The 22,140-nt window shown below is 45.7% G+C and overlaps 3 protein-coding genes across 3 annotated transcripts; 2 read left to right on the top strand and 1 right to left on the bottom strand.

The window, feature by feature from the left end:
- The first annotated feature begins 874 nt into the window (after positions 1–874).
- On the top strand, positions 875–1,186 carry LOC140717858 (histone H4). Its single transcript, XM_073031579.1, has one exon. It carries the CDS (start codon positions 875–877, stop codon positions 1,184–1,186), a length of 312 nt encoding a protein of 103 aa, XP_072887680.1.
- Positions 1,187–1,828: 642 nt separating this feature from the next.
- LOC140717556 (histone H3) lies at positions 1,829–2,305 on the top strand. Its single transcript, XM_073031130.1, has one exon. It carries the CDS (start codon positions 1,869–1,871, stop codon positions 2,277–2,279), a length of 411 nt encoding a protein of 136 aa, XP_072887231.1. The 5' UTR covers positions 1,829–1,868; the 3' UTR covers positions 2,280–2,305.
- Positions 2,306–3,342: 1,037 nt separating this feature from the next.
- On the bottom strand, positions 3,343–4,117 carry LOC140717555 (histone H1-like). The gene has a single exon (XM_073031128.1). The coding sequence runs from the start codon at positions 4,018–4,020 to the stop codon at positions 3,388–3,390; it is 633 nt and encodes a 210-aa protein (XP_072887229.1). The 5' UTR covers positions 4,021–4,117; the 3' UTR covers positions 3,343–3,387.
- Positions 4,118–22,140: the final 18,023 nt, after the last annotated feature.

Raw genomic sequence — 22,140 nt, 5'->3', positions numbered from 1 at the left:
CACTGGTCATGGGGCCGGGGAGGGACAGACTGAGGTCCTCGGGGATTTGCGGAATGGAAAAGCACTTCCTATAATTTAAAGCAGGAGAATCAGCAACTTTCCAGAAATCCTCCAGTCTGTACGTGTTGCATGCCATCTTGGACAATGACTCCCATCCACTCCATAATGTACTGGTTAGGCACAGGAGTGCATTCAGCCAGAGACTCATTCCACCGAGATGCACCACTGAAGTCATTCCTGCCTGTGGCCATCAAACTTTACAACCCGTCCCTCGGAGTGTCAGACAACCTGAGCCAATAGGCTGGTCCTGGACTTATTTCCACTTGGCATAATTTACTTATTATTATTGAATTATTTATGGTTTTATATTGCTATATTTCTACACTATTCTTGGTTGGTGTGACTGTAACGAAACCCAATTTCCCCCGGGATCAATAAAGTATGTCTCTCTGTCTGTCTGGAGTGGATGTGGAGAAGATGTTTCCTACAGTCGGGGAGTCTAGAATCAGAGGACACAGAGTGGATGTGGAGAAGATGTTTCCTATAGTGGGGGAGTCTCGGATCAGAGGACACAGATAGAGTGGATGTGGAGAAGATGTTTCCTATAGTGGGGGAGTCTAGGATCAGAGGACACAAATAGAGCTGGAGCACTTTGTGTCGGATAAATCATTGGAAATTGGCGGGTGTGGCAAAGTGGAGGCGGAGCTGGACGATGAGAGGCCCGTCTTGGCTCTGTCCGTGACTCTGACTCTGTCTCCTCCCCTCCCCGCCTCTGACTCTCTGCGCGTTTCTCGGGCAGGTCCGGGCGCTGTGTATAAAAGGAGACAGCAGCAGTCGGTTTGTCACTGAGCAGCGACCTGAGTGAAGCAGCATCATGTCCGGCAGAGGGAAAGGAGGCAAAGGACTGGGCAAAGGCGGAGCCAAGCGGCACCGTAAAGTGCTCCGTGATAACATCCAGGGCATCACCAAACCGGCCATCCGCCGTCTGGCTCGCCGTGGCGGCGTCAAGCGGATCTCGGGTCTGATCTACGAGGAGACCCGCGGGGTGCTGAAGGTTTTCCTGGAGAATGTGATCCGGGATGCGGTCACCTACACTGAACACGCCAAGCGCAAGACGGTCACTGCCATGGATGTGGTGTACGCTCTGAAACGCCAGGGCCGCACTCTCTATGGCTTCGGCGGCTGAAAAACTCCCACTTCCTCCCGAGAACACAAAGGCTCTTCTAAGAGCCACCCACCGCCTCACAGAGGGAGCCGTGTCCATAAGATTTTAATTATTTTTTTATCAATATATTCATCTGGTTCCATTTGAAATAGGTTAATCATTCCGCTTGAAATATATATAGCTGCGATTGTACCTTTCCAGGCGGCGATTACCGTAAATGTTGAATGCATTTATATCGATCTTAATCATTCTGTCCATCTCGGACAAAAATCAGTTCCCTCGTTTGGAGAATCGATTCCGTAATCATGCATTCAAATATTAACTGAGGGAATTAGATATTAAATGAAACTGAAAATCCATGATCCGTGATAGTTTTTTATTTACAATTAATTCTATCAAGCTGCGTGCTCTGAAATTGGCGGGCGGTTTGAAATTAATCGTGCGCCAATCACAGTGCATTCTGATTGGATGAAGTCCGACCGCCAGTTAACAATTTTCCATTTTGTCGTAAATTTTTATTCGCCGCCAGCCTGCTTGAAATTAATAAACCAATCGCAGCAACCAGATCCTTTAATAGACAGTTGGTGTTCAGCCAATCAGAAGCGATGGGACGGCCCTCCCAGCGGAATAAAAGCCTGTGCTGGAGCCGGTTTCGTCTATTTTGTTCCTGTATTTCAGCCTGTGTTCTCACTCCCGAAGCAGAATGGCCCGCACCAAGCAGACAGCGCGCAAATCGACTGGCGGAAAAGCTCCTCGCAAACAGTTGGCGACCAAAGCGGCGCGGAAGAGCGCTCCTGCCACCGGCGGAGTGAAGAAGCCTCATCGCTACCGGCCCGGCACCGTGGCTCTGAGGGAGATCCGGCGCTACCAGAAATCCACCGAGCTGCTCATCCGCAAACTTCCCTTCCAGCGCCTGGTCCGGGAGATCGCTCAGGACTTTAAAACCGATCTGCGTTTCCAGAGCTCGGCCGTCATGGCCCTGCAGGAGGCAAGTGAGGCTTACCTGGTCGGGCTCTTTGAGGACACTAACCTGTGCGCCATCCACGCCAAGCGAGTCACCATTATGCCCAAGGACATCCAGTTGGCCCGCCGCATCCGCGGGGAGCGCGCCTAAGCCCAGCCTACACACCGAACACCAGAAACGGCTCTTTTAAGAGCCACTACTACGGCAAAGGAAAGGACTATAGCCAGCTGATCATTATTGTAGTAGCGATCTGCCTTCCCGATCGGTTTTGCAGTAATTGACCCCGAGCATCAGTTCTGTGCAGACAGGGTAATTCAGCGAGGGACAGGAGATAATAGACAATGCACAGTAGGTGCAGCAGTAGGCCATTCGGCCCTTCTAGCCAGCTCCGCCATTCACTGTGATCATGGCTGATCATACACAATCAGTACCCCGTCCCTGCCCTCTCCCCATATCCCTTGACCCCGCTATCTATAAGAGCTCTATCTCACTCTCTTGAATGCATCCTGAGATGAACGCGCTCTCTCCCTGTCAGGGTCTCATCTGGCCCTTCACTTCTCCCACAAACCTGTCATGTACAGCTGGTGCGGCTGTTACCGTTTTGTTTGCTTTGGACATGGGGATACGTTCGTGCCCGCTGTGCTTGGAGTGGGAGCATGCCGACGCGAGGGGTACAGTTGGGGATTTCGGGGGGTGGTGACTACCAGGAAATAGTGAATTTTTACATTAGATTTCACTCTCTTGTACATTTTTGGTATTGGTGTTTTTTGTAAATTAATTATGTAGTTTTGTAGCTGGGACCCGCATGAAGGTCAGTCGGCAATGCCACCGGGTAGTTTATCACATATCCTCCCGCTGCAGTCCGTCCCCAGAGACGGATCCCTCTCTCAACACGCCCCCTCCCCTCTCGCGTAGCTTTCAGCAGTTCCCAATCAACTCAGCTGAATCTCCGCTGGTGTCAAAGTCTCAGTCACTCTCTCCCGGATCGGAGAAGGAATTGGGCCTGAAACTGCCCACATCCCATATCTCTCAATCTCAGCTCGGGCATCCACGTCTCATTTCAGACACTGAGACGGCACGGCCGCACCAAATGTCAGAGGTACCGGTAATCTCGGGTTCCATGTGAGAAGTTCCCCCGGAAAACTCAATCGGACCCGGCGCGGGAATCACAACACTCTGAATCAGCTCTTTTCTGAGATGTGGGTGGCTCTGAGAAGAGCCGTTGGGTTCAGATACACACAAATGGTGTATTCTCAATTCACTTTTTGACTGCTGTCTTCTTGGGTTTCGCGGATTTCGACTTCGGCTTCTTGGCCGCCTTCGTCTTCGGGGCTGCGGCTTTCTTGGGGCTCTTGGGCTTCGGCGCCGCTTTCTTAGCCGCGGGTTTCTTAGCTGCTGGTTTCTTAGCCGCTGGTTTCTTAGCTGCCGCTTTCTTAGCTGCTGGTTTCTTACCTCCCACTTTCTTAGCCGCGGGTTTCTTGGCGCCAAGCTTCTTGCTGGGAGATTTCTTGGTGGCAGATTTCTTTGCCGCTGGCTTGTTCGCTTTCTTCACCACCTTCACGGCAGTTTTTCCTTTACCGGATTTAAAGGATCCCGAAATACCCGAGCCCTTGGCCTGAACCAAGGAGCCGCTTTCCAGTTTCCTCTTGATGCTCATTTTGATCTGGGGGCGAAGTTTCACCACATCGACACCGCTGTCGGCCAGAGCCTTAATGATGGCCGTACCGGACATACCCTTCCTATCGTGACAACCCGCCACGATCTTATCGATCTGTTCGCCCAGCGAGGGACCGGTTGGTTTGCTCCGGGCAGCCGCCTTCTTCTTGGGAGTCTTCTTTGCGGCGGCGGGTGCGGCTGGAGGAGCCGTTTCGGCGGGTGCTGTCTCAGTCATGTCGGCGACTCTGATAAATCCTTCTCACAATCAGAACTGAATGAGAAATGAAGCGAAAGGCGGCGGCACAGAGCAATTTAAAGGCAGCGAGCGGACGGGGCGGAGACATCCTGCTTTCAGCTCTCGGCAGCTTCATTTTTCTGTGTTTCTCTCTCCTCAAAAACTCGCCGATTCCAATTCAAATCGGACACTGCGGAGACTCTGACTAGTCCCTGTCCGTCCCTGAGACCGGAATGTTAGCTGGAAAGAAAGTTTAATCGGGATTAAAGGCAGCGCTTTCTATTTTAACCCGTTTCCTTACTGCATTGCCCGCGTTCGCTCTCCCGATCGTTGACTTGTTCTCTGCTTTATGGCTGAAATATTTAATCTAATTAAATCTTTGCGGTTAATTCCCTCTTCGGACTGAGCTGGGGAGCGGGGCGCTTCCGTAACAGAGAAATCTTTTCATTTTCTACAGGAGGCGCTGAGAAATCCTACGATGTGTTCGGACCCACAAACACAGTGACACTGGTCTAAGCCGCCCGCCCCTTTAACTCACTCTCTCTGACACAATACACTCTCAATGCTGGTGGAAATCAACAAGTCAGGCAGCATCAATGGTGGGAATAAACAGCCGACATTTCGGTTAATGCTGATGGTTGCCTCATTCTCCCTTTCAAATATAGTTTCTGCTGAGGGATGAACTGATCCTGCATCTGCCAAATTACTCTTGGAAACTGAAGCTTTTCATACAAAGGTAATCTGGTTAATGCTGGGGAAGTCAAAATGCCCGACTGCTGTAAGCCTGTTCCCATTACACCTCTGTGTGATTTACCAACATGTCTGCTCCACAATACCTGAGCCTATTGGGAGGTGAGCAGTGTAATCCCATCAAAATCACCATTCATCATTTTATTTAAAACCTCTACTTACAAGGCCTCATCAAATCCCTCACTTATTACTGTAGTGTTGGTCTCCTTAATCAAACATGCAACATCCCCCCACCTGTCAGGTAGCCTTTAAATGTTTCACCATCACCTTAAACAATTGTCTTGTAAATTTATGCTTCCCTACCCTGACACAAAGAGTGATTGCCTACTGATTTTCTAAACCTTTGGATGGTCACCAGACAGCTCCTTAATCTCTCTGGTGAGAAAGAGAGTCCCAGTCTGTCCAAACTTCTGCCAATAATTCAAATCCTCCAGTGTCAGTAACACTCTCATCAAACTTCCCTCCACACTTTCCAGCTTCATGACATCCTTCCTGTAGCTGGGTGACTAGAACTGTGCACAATACAGTGCAATCTCACTTTGATGATTACAGTTGTCATATGACATCCCAAATCCTGTAACTCAGTTCCCTGACCAATGAAGACAAATAGGCCAAACATCATCTTCACCATCCTGACTACCTGTGTTGTCACTTTCAGTGAATGATGTTTCTGTATTCCATGGACACTCTCTCTGCAATACTCTCCAAGGAACAAGAATTTACTGTGCAGGTCCTTCCCTGGTTGGACTTCTCAAAATGCAAGAGCTCACAGTTGTCCACATCAACATCCATCTGCCATTCTTTGTCCGACTTCCCCAGGTCATCTCGATCCCATTGTACTCTCAAAGAATCTTCACTGTCCACTCTACCAACAACAAAGCACTGTGTAACAAACACTAGAATCCCCTAACTGAGAGGAATGGAGATGCTGGATGACCAAAAAGATTTAAAGAGAAGCAAAATAACTGTTTATAAAATCAGGGAAGTGGGATCGACATACAGGAGGAGTCTGATGGCAGATCAGCTTTTACATGGTATTGTGGGTAAGAGACTAAGAGAGAACACACTGGAGGCTTCATCCAGTGAGACAGTGTGAATAGAGCTCAGGATAAGAGAGGTGCATTCACTGACGGAGTTGTGCTACAGGCCTCCCAAATGCCAGCAGGAGGTAAAGAAACTGAAATGTAGCGGGGAATGAAAGATGAAAAAACAACAGGGTCGTTGTAGAGGGCGACTAATTTCCCCAATGTTGACTGGGACTCCCTTAGACTCAGGGGCTTAGATATCACTGCATATGTTGGAAGAATACTGGGATGTTTCTTAACATAGAAGTGGATAGTCTAACCAGGGAAGGTGGTCATAGAAGACACTGTTTCGGGCCGACACCCTGTGTTGTGCGTGTTGCTTTGACCTCAGCATCTGCAGAGTAGTTTGTGATTGACATGTGACTATTTGTTAAAGGCAATCAGGTCAGAATTCAGACTGTTTCTATGTGTGGAGGAAAGACAAGGATGATAAAGTCTGGCAGACGGGCATGGTAAGAGATGTCATGAATTCAGTCTGAAAGAAAAAGATAAAGAATGTTTCAGGTGTATAAATTGGAGATGGCCTCTGGCAATATGAAGCAAGCATGAGAGAAGATAAACAGGATCAGAAGTTTCAAACGGGGACAAGAAATGATTGTGGGGAGAAGGGGCACTATGGAGAGGGTACAACAACAAAAGGACAAAGGTGAGAGTTTATGTCTGAAGTGGGTGAAGGACTGAACCAGTACTTCACATCAGTATTCATCAGTGTGGTCATAGAGGATAGTGAGATCAGAGAAGGGAATGCTGATATTCCAGGGCATGTTGTTCCTCAGGCAATAGAGGAAAACCAGGAAATTATTGACTGATGAGGCTTGGATCAATGCTCAGGAAATTGTTCGAGAATATTATTAGACATACGATCTCCCATAAAAATTAGGAGTGTAAAAGGACAATATATCAAGAATTGGAAGGAAAAGCAAGTAAAATCCCCTGAGATTCTCTCGGTACATTCAGAGGAAAAGGGAATTTAGACAGAATTGTTCCGCGTGGAGATAAGGATGGCCATCTGTGTGTGGAACTGAAGGAAATGGGAGAGGCTTTCTATGAATGTTTCTGACGTTTATTTCACCATTGAGAAAATTATGGAAAGTGATGGAGTTACCAAAATGGCAGGAATCAGCTGTGATTTCTTAGACCACATTCAAATTAGCAGGGATCTATATTGGAAGCCTTAAGATGCATTAAGGTTGTTGAATCTCCAGGGCCTTATCCGGTACATTCTTGTACTTTGTGAGAAGCTAGAGAATACACTGTGGAGGCCACGGGAGAGATTGTTGCTTCATCACAGGCACCATTTGATGTTACATGTGATTGGAGAGAGACTAATGTGGAATTGACAGTTTTGAGGCCGTCTGTGAATAAATCAAAAATAGAATGAGCGGCAGGCAGTGTTATGGAAGCAGGGAATCTGCAGTAGCACTTGGACAGATTTAGAGAATGGACAAAGAAGTGCCAGACAATATACAGTGTAAGGAAGTGTGGTCATGTACTCTGGGAGGAGGAATAAGACTCCATCTAATCAGGGAGAGAACAGAAATCAGATGTGTAAAGGGACTTTGGGGGTACTAGTGAGGATTCCCTAAAGGTTAATGTGCACGTTTAGATGTAGTAAGGAAGGCAAATGCAATATTTGTATTCATGCCAAGAGAACTAGAATATAAAAGCAAGCATCTAATGCTGAAGCTTTAGTCAGACCTTATTTGGAGTATCCTGAGCAGGTTTGGGTCACTTTTCTAAGAAAGGCTGTGCTGGCATTGCAGAGGCTGCAGGGGAAATTCACGAGAATGATCCCAAGTCTGAAAGAGTTAGGATATAACGATCATTTGATGATTTGGGCCTGTACTCACTGGAGTCTAGAAGAATGAGGGAGCATCGTATAGAAACACATTGAATGTTGAAAGGCGTAGGTAGTGTTGATATGAGAGGATGTTTCCAATAATGGAAGAATCGAGAACCAGACTACACCCCCAATACAATGATGCCCCTCTAGAATAGACGAGTAATTTCTTTAGTCAGAAGGTGATCAATCGATGGGTTTCTTTGGCACACGCGGCCATGAAGGCAGTCAGTAGGTCTATTTAAAGCAGAGGTTAGTGGGATTTAATTATCATTAAATGCATCAAAGTTTACGGGGAGAAGGCCGGAGAATGGGGTTGGGATGGATAATAAATCAGGCATGATGGAATAATGGAACAGACTGGATGAGCCAAAAGACCCAATCCTGCTCCAATGACTTAAGGTCTTTTGTTTTAATGTCGTGCCATTGTTTAAAAAGGGGAGTGGAAACTAGTCAGGAAACTACAGGCACGTTATCAGTGTTGGGGAATATACTGGAGGGGTTTCTGAGGAACAGGATCTACTAACATTTGGTCTGATTCAAGACAGTCAGCACAGTTTTGTGCAAGGGAAATCATGTCCGACAAATATCTTGTAGCTCTTCGAGGAATTTCACAAGTGCGTAGATGAGGTTAGGGTTGTGAGTGTTGTCTATCTGGACATTAGCCAGACCTTTGACTCTGGTCTGGGAGATTAGTTCTGAGAGATGGAATCCAGGGGAGGTAATTGATTGGTTTCATAATTGCCTCAGTATCAGGAGGCAGAGGCTGGTGGTTGAGGGTTATACCTCAGACTGGAGGTCTCTGTCAAGTGGTGTTCCACTGCACACCGGGACCTTGGTTGTTTGTAATTTATATAAACAATGTCCATGTGAATCATAGTTCACCGGAAGTGACACCTCAGGGAGATACGGTGGTGAAGTTGGTGTTCTTTGACCTGCTCTCCTTCATCATTCATGGCACAGAGTATAAGAGTTGAGAAGATATGTTGTAGATATACAAGTCTTTGGTGAGGACTGACTGGGTATACTGACTATAGTTTTGATCACCCTATTATAGCAAAGATGTTCCTAAACTAGAAAGAGAGCACAGAAAAAAATAAATACCAGATGTTTGCTTAGACCTGGGGAGTCAGAGTTAGAAGGACAGGTTGTATAGACTAGTGTTACAAATGAGGAGCAACTCTGATGGGCAGAAGGGTGCAAAGTCGCCCCCCCCCCCCCTTTTTGAGAATCACAAAATCGCTACTATTTTGGGTCTGATACCAAGGAAATGAGAGAGTGACAACGCAGAGATAAACAAAAGTGGAATGTCTCCTCCTAACAAAAGCGGAACAGTAGCACTGATTACTGCTATTGTCTCTTGGAGAAGGATTGTGTATTGAGTACTGTTCAATTCATTGAAACCCCTCAGGGGGCAACCAGAGTGGTCTGGTTGATGGGTTGCATCATCCCAACCTGATTGACACCTGAGACCCCGTGAGTGGGGATAAAAGTAGGGTCTGGGGAAACACCCCTCAGACGCACCAGGAGAGATGCTACGAGACCGGTGGGGGCTTGTGTGTGTGTCCACCCTTGCCTGGGTGATGAGTCCGCCACAGAAGAACGGTCTAGCTAAAGGACGGAGGGGTCATACGTGAATGGCCACAACAACAACGCATCGACGGATCAAGATCGAAAAGGAAAGTCGGCAAGTCAATAGCTGTTTCTCTCTCTCTCCCTCTCTCTCTCTCTCTCCAACAATTGCAACATAGTGACCAACAAACTACCACAGCCTGAATGAACTGAACCGAACTTTATATTTCCATCGGACAATTCATTATCCCCTAGACAACGATAGAGCTTATTTCTTATTGATTATTATTATACCCGCACTTTTATGTTTAGTATTGATGATGTATATTATCTGTATATTTGCATTGATATTATTTTTGTGTATTTTTACTAATAAATACTGTTAAAAATAGTATCATCAGACTTCAATGGATACTCCTATTTTTGCTGGTAAGACACCCAGTTACGGGGTTCGTAACAACTTAGGGGCTCGTCCGAGATTTGATACCAAATTGGAGTGCCAGTGAATCGGGCTTTTAAGTCCAGACTTGGATCTGGTCGCGTGGGTAACCAGACGGGAAACCAGCAAAGATGGACATAGACGAATTTACACAAAACCCGACGTTGAAGGCGCTAGAGGAGGCCACAAAGACAGACTTGGTAAATATTGCGAAAGGACTAAATCTCGCAGAGATGAGGTCGTCAATGAAGAAGTGGGAGATGCGGAGGGCCATAACTCAGTATTATATTGAGAAAAATGTTTTCGGCTGAGGTATTGGAAAATATCCCTGAAAAGGTACCAGCTATTGGGACGGCTCAGTTAGAGTTGGAAAAATTAAGGTTGGAACAGAAGAAAAGGGAGCATGAGCTCCAGGTACAGGAGACAAAAAAACAGAGAGAGCATGAACTTAGGTTAAAACAGCTGGAAGCAGAGGAAAGGGAGAAGGAAAGAGCTGAGAAGGAGAAATAGAGACAGCATGAGCTGGACATGGAGAAGTTAAAGCAAGAGAAAAGGGTCTAAGGGGCAGACCGAGAGGAGATGTATAATGTTAGTAGGGAGTTTAGGTTAGTACCTCCGTTCGAGGAGACGGATGTTGATAGTTATTTCTTGCATTTTGAAAAGGTGGCAGTGAATCAGAAGTGGCCCAGAGATCAGTGGGTGGCATTGTTACAAAGTGTGTTAAAAGGGAAGGCACAACGGGCATATGCGGCGTTGTCTGTGGAGGAGGAGGAGTATGAGAATTACGAGGAAGTAAAACAGGTCATTCTTCGGGCCTACGAATTGGTACCTGAGGCATATAGACAGAAGTTCAGAGATTTAAAGAAAGTGTGGAATCAGACGTATGCAGAGTTTGCCTATGAGAAGGATGTGCTCTTGGATCGCTGGTGTGCGGCAGAAGGGGTGGAAGAGGATTTTCGGCGTTTCAGGGAGTTAATTCTGATTGAGGAATTTAAAGGTTGTGTTTTGGATGATATCCGCATGTATTTGAACGAGAAGCCGAATAAGTCCATATCAGAATTTGCCAGGTTCGCAGATGAATATCCCCTAACCCACAAGACAAAGTTTTCCTCGAATAAGAGTTACCAGAAAGACCGTAGGAACGGTAGAGAAAGCCCGCCGGCTGAGGTAGAAATTCAGCCGGGATCTAATGGTAAAAGTAAGGAGGAAGAAAGGCAAGCTGGCAGGAGGGTTCCTGGCTTGACCTGTTTTAATTGTGGAAAGGTTGGTCATATTGCATCTAAGTGCTTTGATCCAAGGAAGGAGACAGGAAAAGGGAACGCAGCAGTCCCTACAGGGTGTATTGTGTCGATCAGCAAATCGACGAGAAAGCCCCAGGTAGATAGAATACGAGAGGGGCGTGAGAAATTTATTTCAGAAGGGACCGTATCTGTGAAAGAGGGAGAAACACCAGTTCCAGTGCGGATCTGGAGAGATACTGGAGCTGAGCAGTCATTGATTCTCAGTAAGGTACTAGATTTTGGTCCTGAGACTGGAGAGGTAATTTTGAGAGGCATAGGAAAAGGGACAGAAGCTGTGCCTTTGCATAGGATCATTATAAATTGTGATCTGGTATCTGGGCCAGTTGAAATAGGGGTGCGATCAGAATTCCCGAGAGCTGGTGTGGACGTCCTTCTTGGTAATGATTTAGCAGGGGGTGAGGTGTGTTCAGCCATGAAGCTGACGAGCAAGCCTGTGAAGGCTGAGGACCCGCCCCTAGGTTCCAAGATCTATCCCGCATGCGCGATCACCTGCAGCATGTCGAGAAAGGCAGCTGAGAAAGAGACCAGTTTAAATCAGTCTAGTATCAATTTGGCTGAGACGTTTTTACCGACCCTGTACCAAGAGGGGTTAGAGGATGGTAAAATGGAGAATAGGGAGGTGAAAGAGAGTAAAGGAGAGGAGGTAGACCTACCCTTAGCCAAGAGGGAATTTATAGAGGCACGGAGTAAAAATGAGAAACAGATAAGGCTGTTAGAAGGTCCAGGGTTGGACATGGATGATCTGTCTGGCTTGACAGAACTATCTGAAGAAGTTGAAAATTTTAAATGTGTTCCCTATAATGAAATAAGGGCAGTCCTAGATGAAAAGGATGCCATTACCTTGAAGGAGTCTGCTGGATTAGCAGATGAGGTTGTTTTAACCCGCAGGGTTGAGTTTACTCCGGAAGGGAGTTGCCCAGAGAGTAACTGGGAGGATCAGGGGAACTTAGAATTTGAAAAGGGGACAGGTATTGAAAGCCTGGAGGAGGCAGATGTCCCGTTTGAGTGTGTTCAAGATGTGGATGCACATGGTACTGAACCTAGTAATGAAACTCAGGAAAAGCCTGAGGTATCTGATTTAGTTGAAAAGGAATGCAGTCCTTTTGGGTCAGATGGACTTGGTTCAGTGAAGAAAGGGTTAACCTTGGTACTAGTGGGAAGTGAGAATTCCCAGTTGTTTGTGTTAGAAGGTGTGTTAAAAGTTAGTGAGGTGATGGAAGCTGGTCATGTGAATATTATTATTGATGGGGAAGGGAAAAGTGTAGTTACTAAATTGAATAAAGAAAATTTAAAGTCTGGATTGGTTTCAGAAGCAGTAACCAGGCTGAAGGAACAATGGCTTGGTAACAAGGTGCTTGTGAATCAATTACAGTTTGATTTGGAATGTAAAGGTACCCCACTCGCTAATGTTATTCAAGGGTGTGCTGTGAAGAGGCAGAATTTGAAATGTTGTTTGGACAAAGAGGGATCACTTGCAGATGTGAAACTGAAAATTAATAGAATGAAGGGTCCTGAAGATAAAACTAACGACTTGCTTAAAAATAAAGAATTGTGTGGAAGTTCAGAAGATGGGCTAAGTTTGGAAAACATTGTTGATAAAATAACTCCTATGAGAGGAGTATGCGAAAGCCTATTCCACACTGGTGAGCAAGCTAACCACGTGAGAGTTAAATGGAAAAGAGGCGAAGGTTGACAAAATGCCACTTTAAATAACAGGATCTGGTTTTGAGGGATTTCGACAAAGCATGTAAATTATAAAGACAACACCATGGAAGACTGACTGTTAAGTTTAAAAGTAAAATAAAGATTAGTATTTGCATAAACTTTTGTAATGTACTACAGAATAATCACACATGTATTGGTTCACCTTTTGTAATATATACTTAAGATCACAACTCTAGTTTTGTTTTTGCTGAAGAAAAGGAATAAAAATAGGTGGTATTTAATTGGAGTCTGATGCTACAGGAATTTATTAAGGTACAAGATATTAAAGGAAGTGACAATGTAATCGCTAACTATCTAGATGCTAAATTGAATGTATAACTGTATTACTCTGTAGTGAAAAACACTTGTATTTTGTTAGATTCTGAAATTCTGTAAGACTCTGTACTAGTTAATTTTCCCCTTTTGGGTGAAAATTCTTAGAAGGATGGGGATATTACGAATGAGGAGCAACTCTGATGGGCAGAAGGGTGCAAAGTCGCCCCCCCCCCTTTTTTGAGAATCACAAAATCGCTACTATTTTGGTTCTGATACCAAGGAAATGAGAGAGAGACAACGCAGAGATTCACAAAAGTGGAATGTCTCCTCCTAACAAAAGCGGAACGGAACCACTGATTACTGCTATTGTCTCTTGGAGAAAGATTGTGTATTGAGTACTGTTCTATTCATTGAAACCCCTCAGGGGGCAACCAGAGTGGTCTGGTTGATGGGTTGCATCATCCCAATCTGATTGACACCTGAGACCCCGTGAGTGGGGATAAAAGTAAGGTCTGGGGAAACACCCCTCAGACGCACCAGGAGAGACACTATGAGACCGGTGGGGGCTTGTGTGTGTGTCCACCCTTGCCTGGGTGACGAGTCCGCCACGGAAGAACGGTCTAGCTAAAGGACGGAGGGGTCATACGTGAATGCCCACAACAACAACGCATCGACGGATCAAGATCGAAAAGGAAAGTCGGCAAGTCAATAGCTGTTACTCTCTCTCTCCAACAATTGCAACATAGTGACCAACAAACTACCACAGCCTGCATGAACTGACTGAACTTTATATTTCCATCGGACAATTCATTATCCCCTAGACAACGATAGAGCTTATTTCTTATTGATTATTATTATACCCGCACTTTTAGGTTCAGTATTGATGACATATATTACCTGTATATTTGCATTGATATTATTTTTGTGTATTTTTACTAATAAATACTGTTAAAAATATTAACATCAGACTTCAACGGATACTCCTATCTTTGCTGGTAAGACACCCAGTTACGGGGTTCGTAACACTAGTATTTTATTCCCTGGAGCAGAGCAGATTCAGAGGTGATCCCAGGAGAGGTATGTAGATCATGGGGAGCACAGACAGGGTAAAAACAGTTTTTTTCACAGGAAATGGCTGGTAAAAACAAGAAGGTAGGTGTTTCAGATCAGACATAATGGGCAGAGGGTGGTGTGTATTTTGAACAAACTGCCAGTGATTGTGGCAGACACATTAGAAACATTTTAAAATCTTGTGATCAGAGCTGGTTGCCACATCTCAGGAAGGACAGTTTCAGTTATAAGGTGAGGTTGTACAAACACAGATTGTTTACAAACTGTGTTTGTTCAATCTCCCTTTATCTCTCGTTTCAAAGGCCTAGCAGAGACCTTTAAAACAGATAAGGTGGACAAGAGTCTTTTACACAGGCAGCAAATGTCAAATACTCAAGGGCAGAGCTTCAATTTAAAATTGCGAGAGGGAATGGTTCAAATAGATTGAGCAGGTGAGTTTCTATTTTTCTCAGAGACTGATGGCTGCCAGGGAAAGGTTCAAGCTGATACACTGGTAATGTTGAAGAGGTGTTTCGTCAGGCAGGAGAAGCCCATTCCATCCCCTCTCATTCTTCCAAAGGGCAGCCAGTACAGACCGACCCCATTTCAGTTCGGTCCCTGCTGCCCCGCTGGGGGGGGGGAAGGAAGCCTCACCCCCACCCCCGGGACGAGGGCGTACCCCCTCCCTCTCCCGCATCCGTTGCCGAGGAAACGAGTCACAGAGTGCAACATGCAACAACCGAGGGAATCTGCAGATGCTGGAAATCTAAACTACACACATAAAATGCTGGAGGAACTCAGCAGGCCAGACAGCGTGTATGGGAAAGCATGTATCGGGCTGAAGGGTCTCGGTCCGAGACTTCCACTGTACTTTTTTTTTCCATAGATGCTGCCTGGCCAGCTGAGTCCTCCAGCATTTTGTGAAATATAAAGCGAGAAAGATTTGAAAACTAATGCTGAGACATTTAATATGAACAGACTTATTGCTGAGAATTTTAACTACATTGGTAAAGCACAGTGAGTTTTGGAGATATTGCGGGTATTAATGGCAGAAAATAAAGAGTTAATAGATAAAAGACGTTTTAGGCACCAGCTTGATAACATGTGGGTTTTCACACTGCTGGCGTACTGTCTGCTTGTCTGGTCGACACACTGTAGAAAGAAAATTATCACTGGAATGGGTGACCTGGGGCTCTGGTCCCCATCCCCTGCCAATCCCAGGGAACAAGAATGAACCTCCCCGACAGTGTGGAGCAGGTTTACCAGGAGGTTGTTTGGGATGGAACCTATCTGATGTAAGACCATAAAATATAGGAGCAGAGTTAGACCCTTTGGCCCATTAAGACAGTACTTCCATTTCATCATGGCTGATCCATTTCCCTCTCAGCCCCAATATCCTGACCTCCCCTTTACCCATCATGCCCTGACAAACCAACAATGTATCAACCTCTACCATAAATATACCCAATGACGGCCTCTACAGCTGCCTTTAGCATGAAATTCCACAGATTAACCACTCTCTGGATAAATAAATTCCTCCTCATCTCCATTTAAATGGACGTCCCTCTAGTCAGAGGCTGTGCCCTCTGTTCCTAGACTCCCCCTCTACAGAAAACATCCTCTCCCTATCCACTCTACCGTGGCCGTTCAACATTCAACAGGTTTCAAAGCAATCCCTTCTCATCCTTATGAATTCCAGTCAGTTCAGGCCCAGCATAATCAAATGGTCTTCATATGATAACCCTTCAATCCTGGAATCATTCTCGTGAACTTCCTCTGAACCCTCTCCAATGTCAGTGCACCTTTCTTAGATAAGGGGCCTAGAATTGCTCACAGTACAAACGAACCTCAAGGAACCTCCTCTGCTACAAAGTTCCTTTGCACATCAGATTTTGATTTTTCTTTCCTCTTAGAGCAATTGTCTATCCTTTCATTTTTTTACCAATGTCCATGACCATAAACTTCTCAACATGGTATTCCACCTGCCAGATCTTTGCCTATTCTCACAATCTGTCTAAGCCCTTCTGTAGCCTCTCTGCTTCCTCGGCACTGTCTTCTCCCGACCTATTTTGAACTGAAAATGGCCCCGAAGCCATCATTTCTGTCATCCAAATCATTGACATATACTATAACATAAAATGCCATTAGACATTGTGTCAACCAGAAAAGACTCCCTTTATGACACTCTTTGCTTCCTGCCAATCAGCCAAGTCTTAATCCATGCTCGTATCTTTCCTGTGTCATCGGCTCTTAATTTAAGCAGCCTCATGTGTGGCACCTTGTCAAAAGCCTTCTAAAAATCCAATTGCACAAGACACACCCATCCAGTGATTCTCTTGTCTATCCTGCTTATTTCTTCAAGGAATTTCAACACATTTGACAGGCAGGATAATCCCCTAAAGTAGTGGTCACCAACCTTTTTAAGCCCAAGATCCCCTACCTCGGCCTTAGTGAGATTGACTCCAAATTGATTAGAAACACACAGGCGCACCGGGGCAGAAAGACTGGAAGTAATACCCCAGAACCCGGAAGTAGAAATAATGCATAAACACCAGGGGTGCCCACCCTTTTTTGCACCACGGACCGGTTTAATATTGACAATAATCTCGCGGACCGGCCGACGGGGGTGGTGGGGGGACGGGATGGGACGACGGGAATGAAGCAGGTTCCTCATGTCCAGACTATCCCGCAATTTAGTTTTCGCGACTCTCAGCTGCTGTCCCGCGCTGCTCACGTTTTTTCCTCTGAAAAATCTCAGCGGGTTCATCTTTAAGTGCAGGGTGCTTGGACTCAAGGTACCGAAGCAGTTTTGAGGGCTTCATTGCCTCATTAGACAGCCTCCGGGCCCGAACTCCAGCCTCTGCCCGCCCGCCGCCAGACGCCCTGGCCAGGTGCGGCTGGTCGTGGGTGGGGTGAGAGGACAAGTTCAGGGCCAGAGGTCCTCGTGCCGGGGACGCGGCAGTCACAGTTAGAACAGAGCGACCGACCGAGTGAGGAGAGCGACAGGCCTGCGCTCGCCCCCCTTGTAGGATAGGATCTATCGACCGATAAAAATTTGTTTCAGTAGATCGCAGTGAGGTAGCTGTTCTGATACTTACGAAACCTTGAGCCGAAATTAGGTTGTCTGCGAATATTTTAGCACCGGGTTCCCCACGAACATTCGGTGTGCTAAACAGGTTTAGAGGCGGCTCCCATCTGTCCGCGCTCCAGGCCAGTAGCATCAACACTTCCCGCCAGCCGCGCTCCAGGCCAGTAGCGTTGGCAGTTCCCGCCAGCTGCGCGAGGCGAACACTGGCGCGAGGGTGTCACTGCGTTTCGGCGACTGATGACCTCACGTGAGTTCAAGTTCAAAAGTCAGTGTGACAGCGACTGAAGGAAGGTGCAGCTAACTCATATTGTTTCCTCGCGGCCCGGTGGTTGGGGACCACTGAAGTACACTGTGTCGTGCGGGGGAGATATGCGCATGCGCTCTGAGCGGAAAGAATGGAACTGAAACCCCGCAACCCGGAAACAAACTCGCAACAGTATTTGTGTATTTCTTTTTCTTTTTTTTTGGGATCTACTGGGAAAGTCTCAAAGATCGACCAGTCGATCGCGATCGACGGGTTGGCGACCAGTGATCTGGATGATGGGGTGGTAAATTGGATTAGTAAGTATGCAGATGATACTAAGATAGATGGCGTTGTGGATAATGAAATAGGTTTTCAAAGCTTGCAGAGAGATTTAGGCCAGTTAGAAGAGTGAGCTGAAAGATAGCAGATGGAGTTTAATGCTCGTAAGTGTGAGGTGCTGCATTTTGGTAGGACTAATCAAAATAGGACATAGATGGTACATGGTAGGGCATTGAGGAATGCAGTAGAACAGAGTGGTCTAGGAATAATGGTGCATCGTTCCCTGAAGGTGGAATCTCAAGTGGATAGAGTGGTGAAGAAAGCTTTTGGTATGCTGGCCTTTATAAATCGGAGCATAGAGTATAGGAGTTGGGATGTAATGTTAAAATTGTACAAGGCATTGGTAAGGCCAAATTTAGAGTATCGTGTACAGTTCAGTTCACCGAATTATAGGAGAGATGTCAACAAAATAGAGAGAGTACAGAGAAAATTTATTAGAATGTTACCTGGGTTTCAGCACCTAAATTACAGAGAAAGGTTGAACAAGTTAGGTCTTTATTCTTTAGAGCGTAGAAGGTTGATAGGGAACTTGATAGAGGCATTTATAATTATGAGGGGGATAGATAGAGTTGGTGTGGATAGGCTTTTTCCATTGAGAGTAGGGGAGATTCATACAAGAGGACATGAGTTGAGAGTTAGGGGGCAAAAGTTTAGGGGTAACACGAGGAGGAACTTCTTTACTCAGAGAGTGGTAGCTGTGTGGAACGAGCTTCCAGTAGAAGTGGTAGAGGCAGGTTCGGTATTGTCACTTAAAAAAAATTGGATTGGTATATGGACAGGAAAGGAATAGAGGGTTATGGGCTGTGTGCAGGTCGGTGGGACTAGGTGAGTGTAAGCGTTCGGCATGGACTAGAAGGGCTGAGATGGCCTGTTTCCGTGCTGTAATTATTATACATTATATATAACACTTAGGAGGCAGTGATCACAGTGTCATTGAGTCCATCTTGGACAGGGAGAGAGTACAGTTTGACATGGCAGTGTTTCAGTGGAGTAAAGGTAGGAACAGTGGTATGAGAGAGGAGTTGGCTAAAGTAAATTGGAAGGAGATGCTGGCACAGATGGCAGCTGAGCAGCAATGGTGAGAGTTTCTGAGAACAATGAGGGAGGTGCAGGATAAATGTATTTCAGAAACAAATAAATACTCAAATGGCAAAATAGTACAAACGTGGCTGACAAGGAAGTCAAAGCTAATGTAAAACCAAAAGGAAGGGCATACAACAAAGAAAAAATTCAGAATACAGAAGATTGGGAAGCTTCTAACACCTTTGCAGGGGTGTCAAACTCATTTTAGGTCACGGGCCGGATTGAGCAAAATGCAGCTTCATGCGGGCCGGATCAGTCGGCCGCGTGCGAACGCAGCTTTCGTTGCCTCCGTTTTCTCAGCCTGCTCTCATGTGTCTCAGTCTCTGCTATAACTACAAAGTGTTTCACTTTACAAATTCCGTTTCTTATGAAGAAGACTGCCGAGCAAGACTGCCGAATAAACACTAAAAACCCTGAAAACCTGGTACCTGAATAAACTCAGCATTAGCCATATCATACGCCATAGGCGCTTCGATTACTGGGGCCAACTTTAATAGTAATTAGATATTATCTCGCGGGCCAAAGATAATTCCACCGCGGGCCGGATTTGGCCCGCGGGCCTTGAGTTTGACATATATGCCTTACAGAGAGCAACCTAAAGAGGATACAGATTAAGTCTGCAAGCAAGCTAGCAAATATTATCAAAGTGGATAGCTTAAACTTTTTTAAGTATGTAAAACATAGAGGAGAGATGAGACTGGATATTGCATTGCTAGAAAATAAGGCCAGAGAAATAAAAACAGGGTGGGGGGGGGAAGGAGATGGCAGATGAACTAAATTAGTATTTGGCATCAGTGGAAGTTACTAGCCGTGTGCCGGATGTTGAAGGGTGTGAGGGGAGAGAAGGGAGTGCAGTTATTATTATAAGGGAAAGATGCTCAAAAAGCTGAAAGACTTGAGGGTATATCAGTCACCTGGACCAGATGAACTGGACCCTAGGGTTCTGACAGAGGTAGCGGTAGAGATCGTGGTGCCATTAGTAATGATCTTTCAAAACGTATTGGACTCTGGCATGGTGCTAGGGGAATGGAAAATTGCAAATGTCACTCCACTCTTTAAGAAAGGAGGAAGGCAGCAGAAAGGAAATTATAGACCAGTTAGTCTGACCTCAGTGGTTGGGAAGATGCTGGAGTTAACTCTTAAGGATGACGTTATGGAGCATTGGAAACACAGGACAAGAAAGGACAAAGTCAGCATGGTTTCCTTCAGGGGAGATCTTGAATGATGAACCTGTTGGAATTGTTTGAAGAGATTACACGCAGGATAAATAAAGGGGATGCAACAGATGTCATATATTTGGACTTTCAAAAGGCCTTTGACAAGGTGCCACACATGAGGCTGCTTACCAAGTTAATAGCCCATGGTATGACAGGAAAGTTACTGGCGTGGTTAGAACATTGGCTGATTGGTAGAAGGCAGCAAGTCAACAAGTGGGAATAAAAGGATCCTTTCCGGTTGTCTGCCAGTGGGTAGTGGTGTTCCGCAGGGGTCGGTGTTGGGACCACTTCTTTTTATGCTGTATATCAAGGATTTAAATGATGGAATAGATGGATTTGTTGCAAGTTTGCAAATGACAAGAAGAACAGTACCTGCCCTTCTTGACAATGGCAAATGAATTATGATGCTGGAAAATGCATGGTTGTGCACTTTAGTAGTAGAAATAAATGTACAGATATTTTCCAAATAGGGAGAAAATCCAAAAATCTGAGCAGACCAACCAAAAAAACTTGCAGGTAGAGTCGGAGGTGAGGAAGGCAAAAGCAATGTTAGCATTCACATCAAACGGTTAGAATACAAGAGCAGGGATGTGATGCTGAGACTTTATAAGGCATTGGTGAGGCCTCACCTTGAGTATTGTGATGAGCTTTGGCCTCCTCATCTAAGAAAAGATGTGCTGGCATTGGAAAGGGTTCAGAACAGGTTCACAAGGGTGATTCTGGGAATGAAACGGTTATCATACGAGGAATATTTGATAGCTCTGGGTCTGTACTCACTGGAATTTCGAAGGATTGGGGGGCGGGGGAATCTCATTTCAAATGTTGAAAGGCCTAGACTGAGTAGATGTGGAAAGGATGTTTCCTATGGTGGGGGAGTCTAGGACTAGAAGGCACAAACTCAGGATAGAGGGCTGTCCATTCAAAACAGAAATGCGGAGAAATTCTTTAGTCAGAGGGTGGTGAATTAGTGCAATTTATAACAACAGGCTGCTGTGCAGGCCACGTTCATGGGTGTATTTAAGGCAGAGCTTGATAGGCTCATGATTGGACACGGCATCAAAGTTTGCAAGGAGAAGGCCAGGGAGTGGGGCTGCAAAGGGAAAAAAGGGTCTGCCATGATTGAATGGGAGAGTAGACTCGACGGGCCAAATAGCCTAATTCTGCTGCTATGTCGTACGGTCTTACTCAGTAAATCCATGAAAGACCACACCCAACAGGGTGGCCAAATCACCAATGTGCAAACAACAATAGCTTGTGTAAATACAAGAGAGAAAATAATAATAAGTCATAATTAAATAAATAGAGAACATGAGATGCAGAATCCTTGAAAGTGAATTGGTAGATTGTGGGCACAAGGAAATCTGCAGATGCTGGAAATTCAAGCAACACACACAAAATGTTGGTGGAACACAGCAGACCAGGCAGCATCTATAAGGAGAAGCGCTGTCGAAGTTTCAGGCCGAGACCCTTCGTCAGGACTAACTGAAAGGAAAGATAGCAAGAGATTTGAAAGTAGCAGGGGGAGGGGAAAATGCAAAATGATAGGAGAAGACCGAGGGGGTGGGTTGAAGCTGAGGCCCGGAAAGGAGATTGGCAAAAGGGGTACAGAGCTGGAGAAGGGAAAGGATCATTGGACGGGAGGCCTAGGGAGAAACAAAGGGGGAGGGGAGCACCAGAGGGAGATGGAGAACAGGCAGAGTGATGGGCAGAAAGAGAGAAAACAAAAGGAGGGGGAAAAAAACTAAATATATCAGGGATGGGGTAAGAAGTGGAGGAGGGGCATTAACGGAAGTTGGAGAAGTCAATGTTCATGCCATCAAGTTGGAGGCTACCCAGCCGGTATATAAGGTGTTGTTCCTCCAACCTGAGTGTGGCTTCATCTTGACAGTAGAGAGTTGAGTATCTCTTACTATCTTTCCTTTCAGTTAGTCCTGACGAAGGGTCTCAGCCCAAAACGTCAACAGTGCTTCTCCTTATAGATGCTGCCTGGCCTGCTGAGTTCCACCAGCATTTTGTGTGTATTGATAGATTGTGGGAAACAGTTCTGTGGTGATTTAAGTGAAATTAAATGCAGTTATCTCCACTGGTTCTGGTTTAAGGTGACATCAGTGAATCTCTTTTTCTGGTAAACA

Source organism: Hemitrygon akajei, chromosome 28 (assembly GCF_048418815.1).
Source record: "Hemitrygon akajei chromosome 28, sHemAka1.3, whole genome shotgun sequence".
NCBI classification, from domain to species: Eukaryota; Metazoa; Chordata; class Chondrichthyes; order Myliobatiformes; family Dasyatidae; genus Hemitrygon; species Hemitrygon akajei.
This window is presented reverse-complemented; position numbering and strand designations above follow the sequence as displayed.

Coding starts and splice junctions, on each gene's coding strand:
- LOC140717858 (XM_073031579.1), top strand. CDS start 875: ATGTCCGGCAGAGGGAAAGGAGGCAAAGGACTGGGCAAAGGCGGAGCC.
- LOC140717556 (XM_073031130.1), top strand. CDS start 1,869: ATGGCCCGCACCAAGCAGACAGCGCGCAAATCGACTGGCGGAAAAGCT.
- LOC140717555 (XM_073031128.1), bottom strand. CDS start 4,020: ATGACTGAGACAGCACCCGCCGAAACGGCTCCTCCAGCCGCACCCGCC.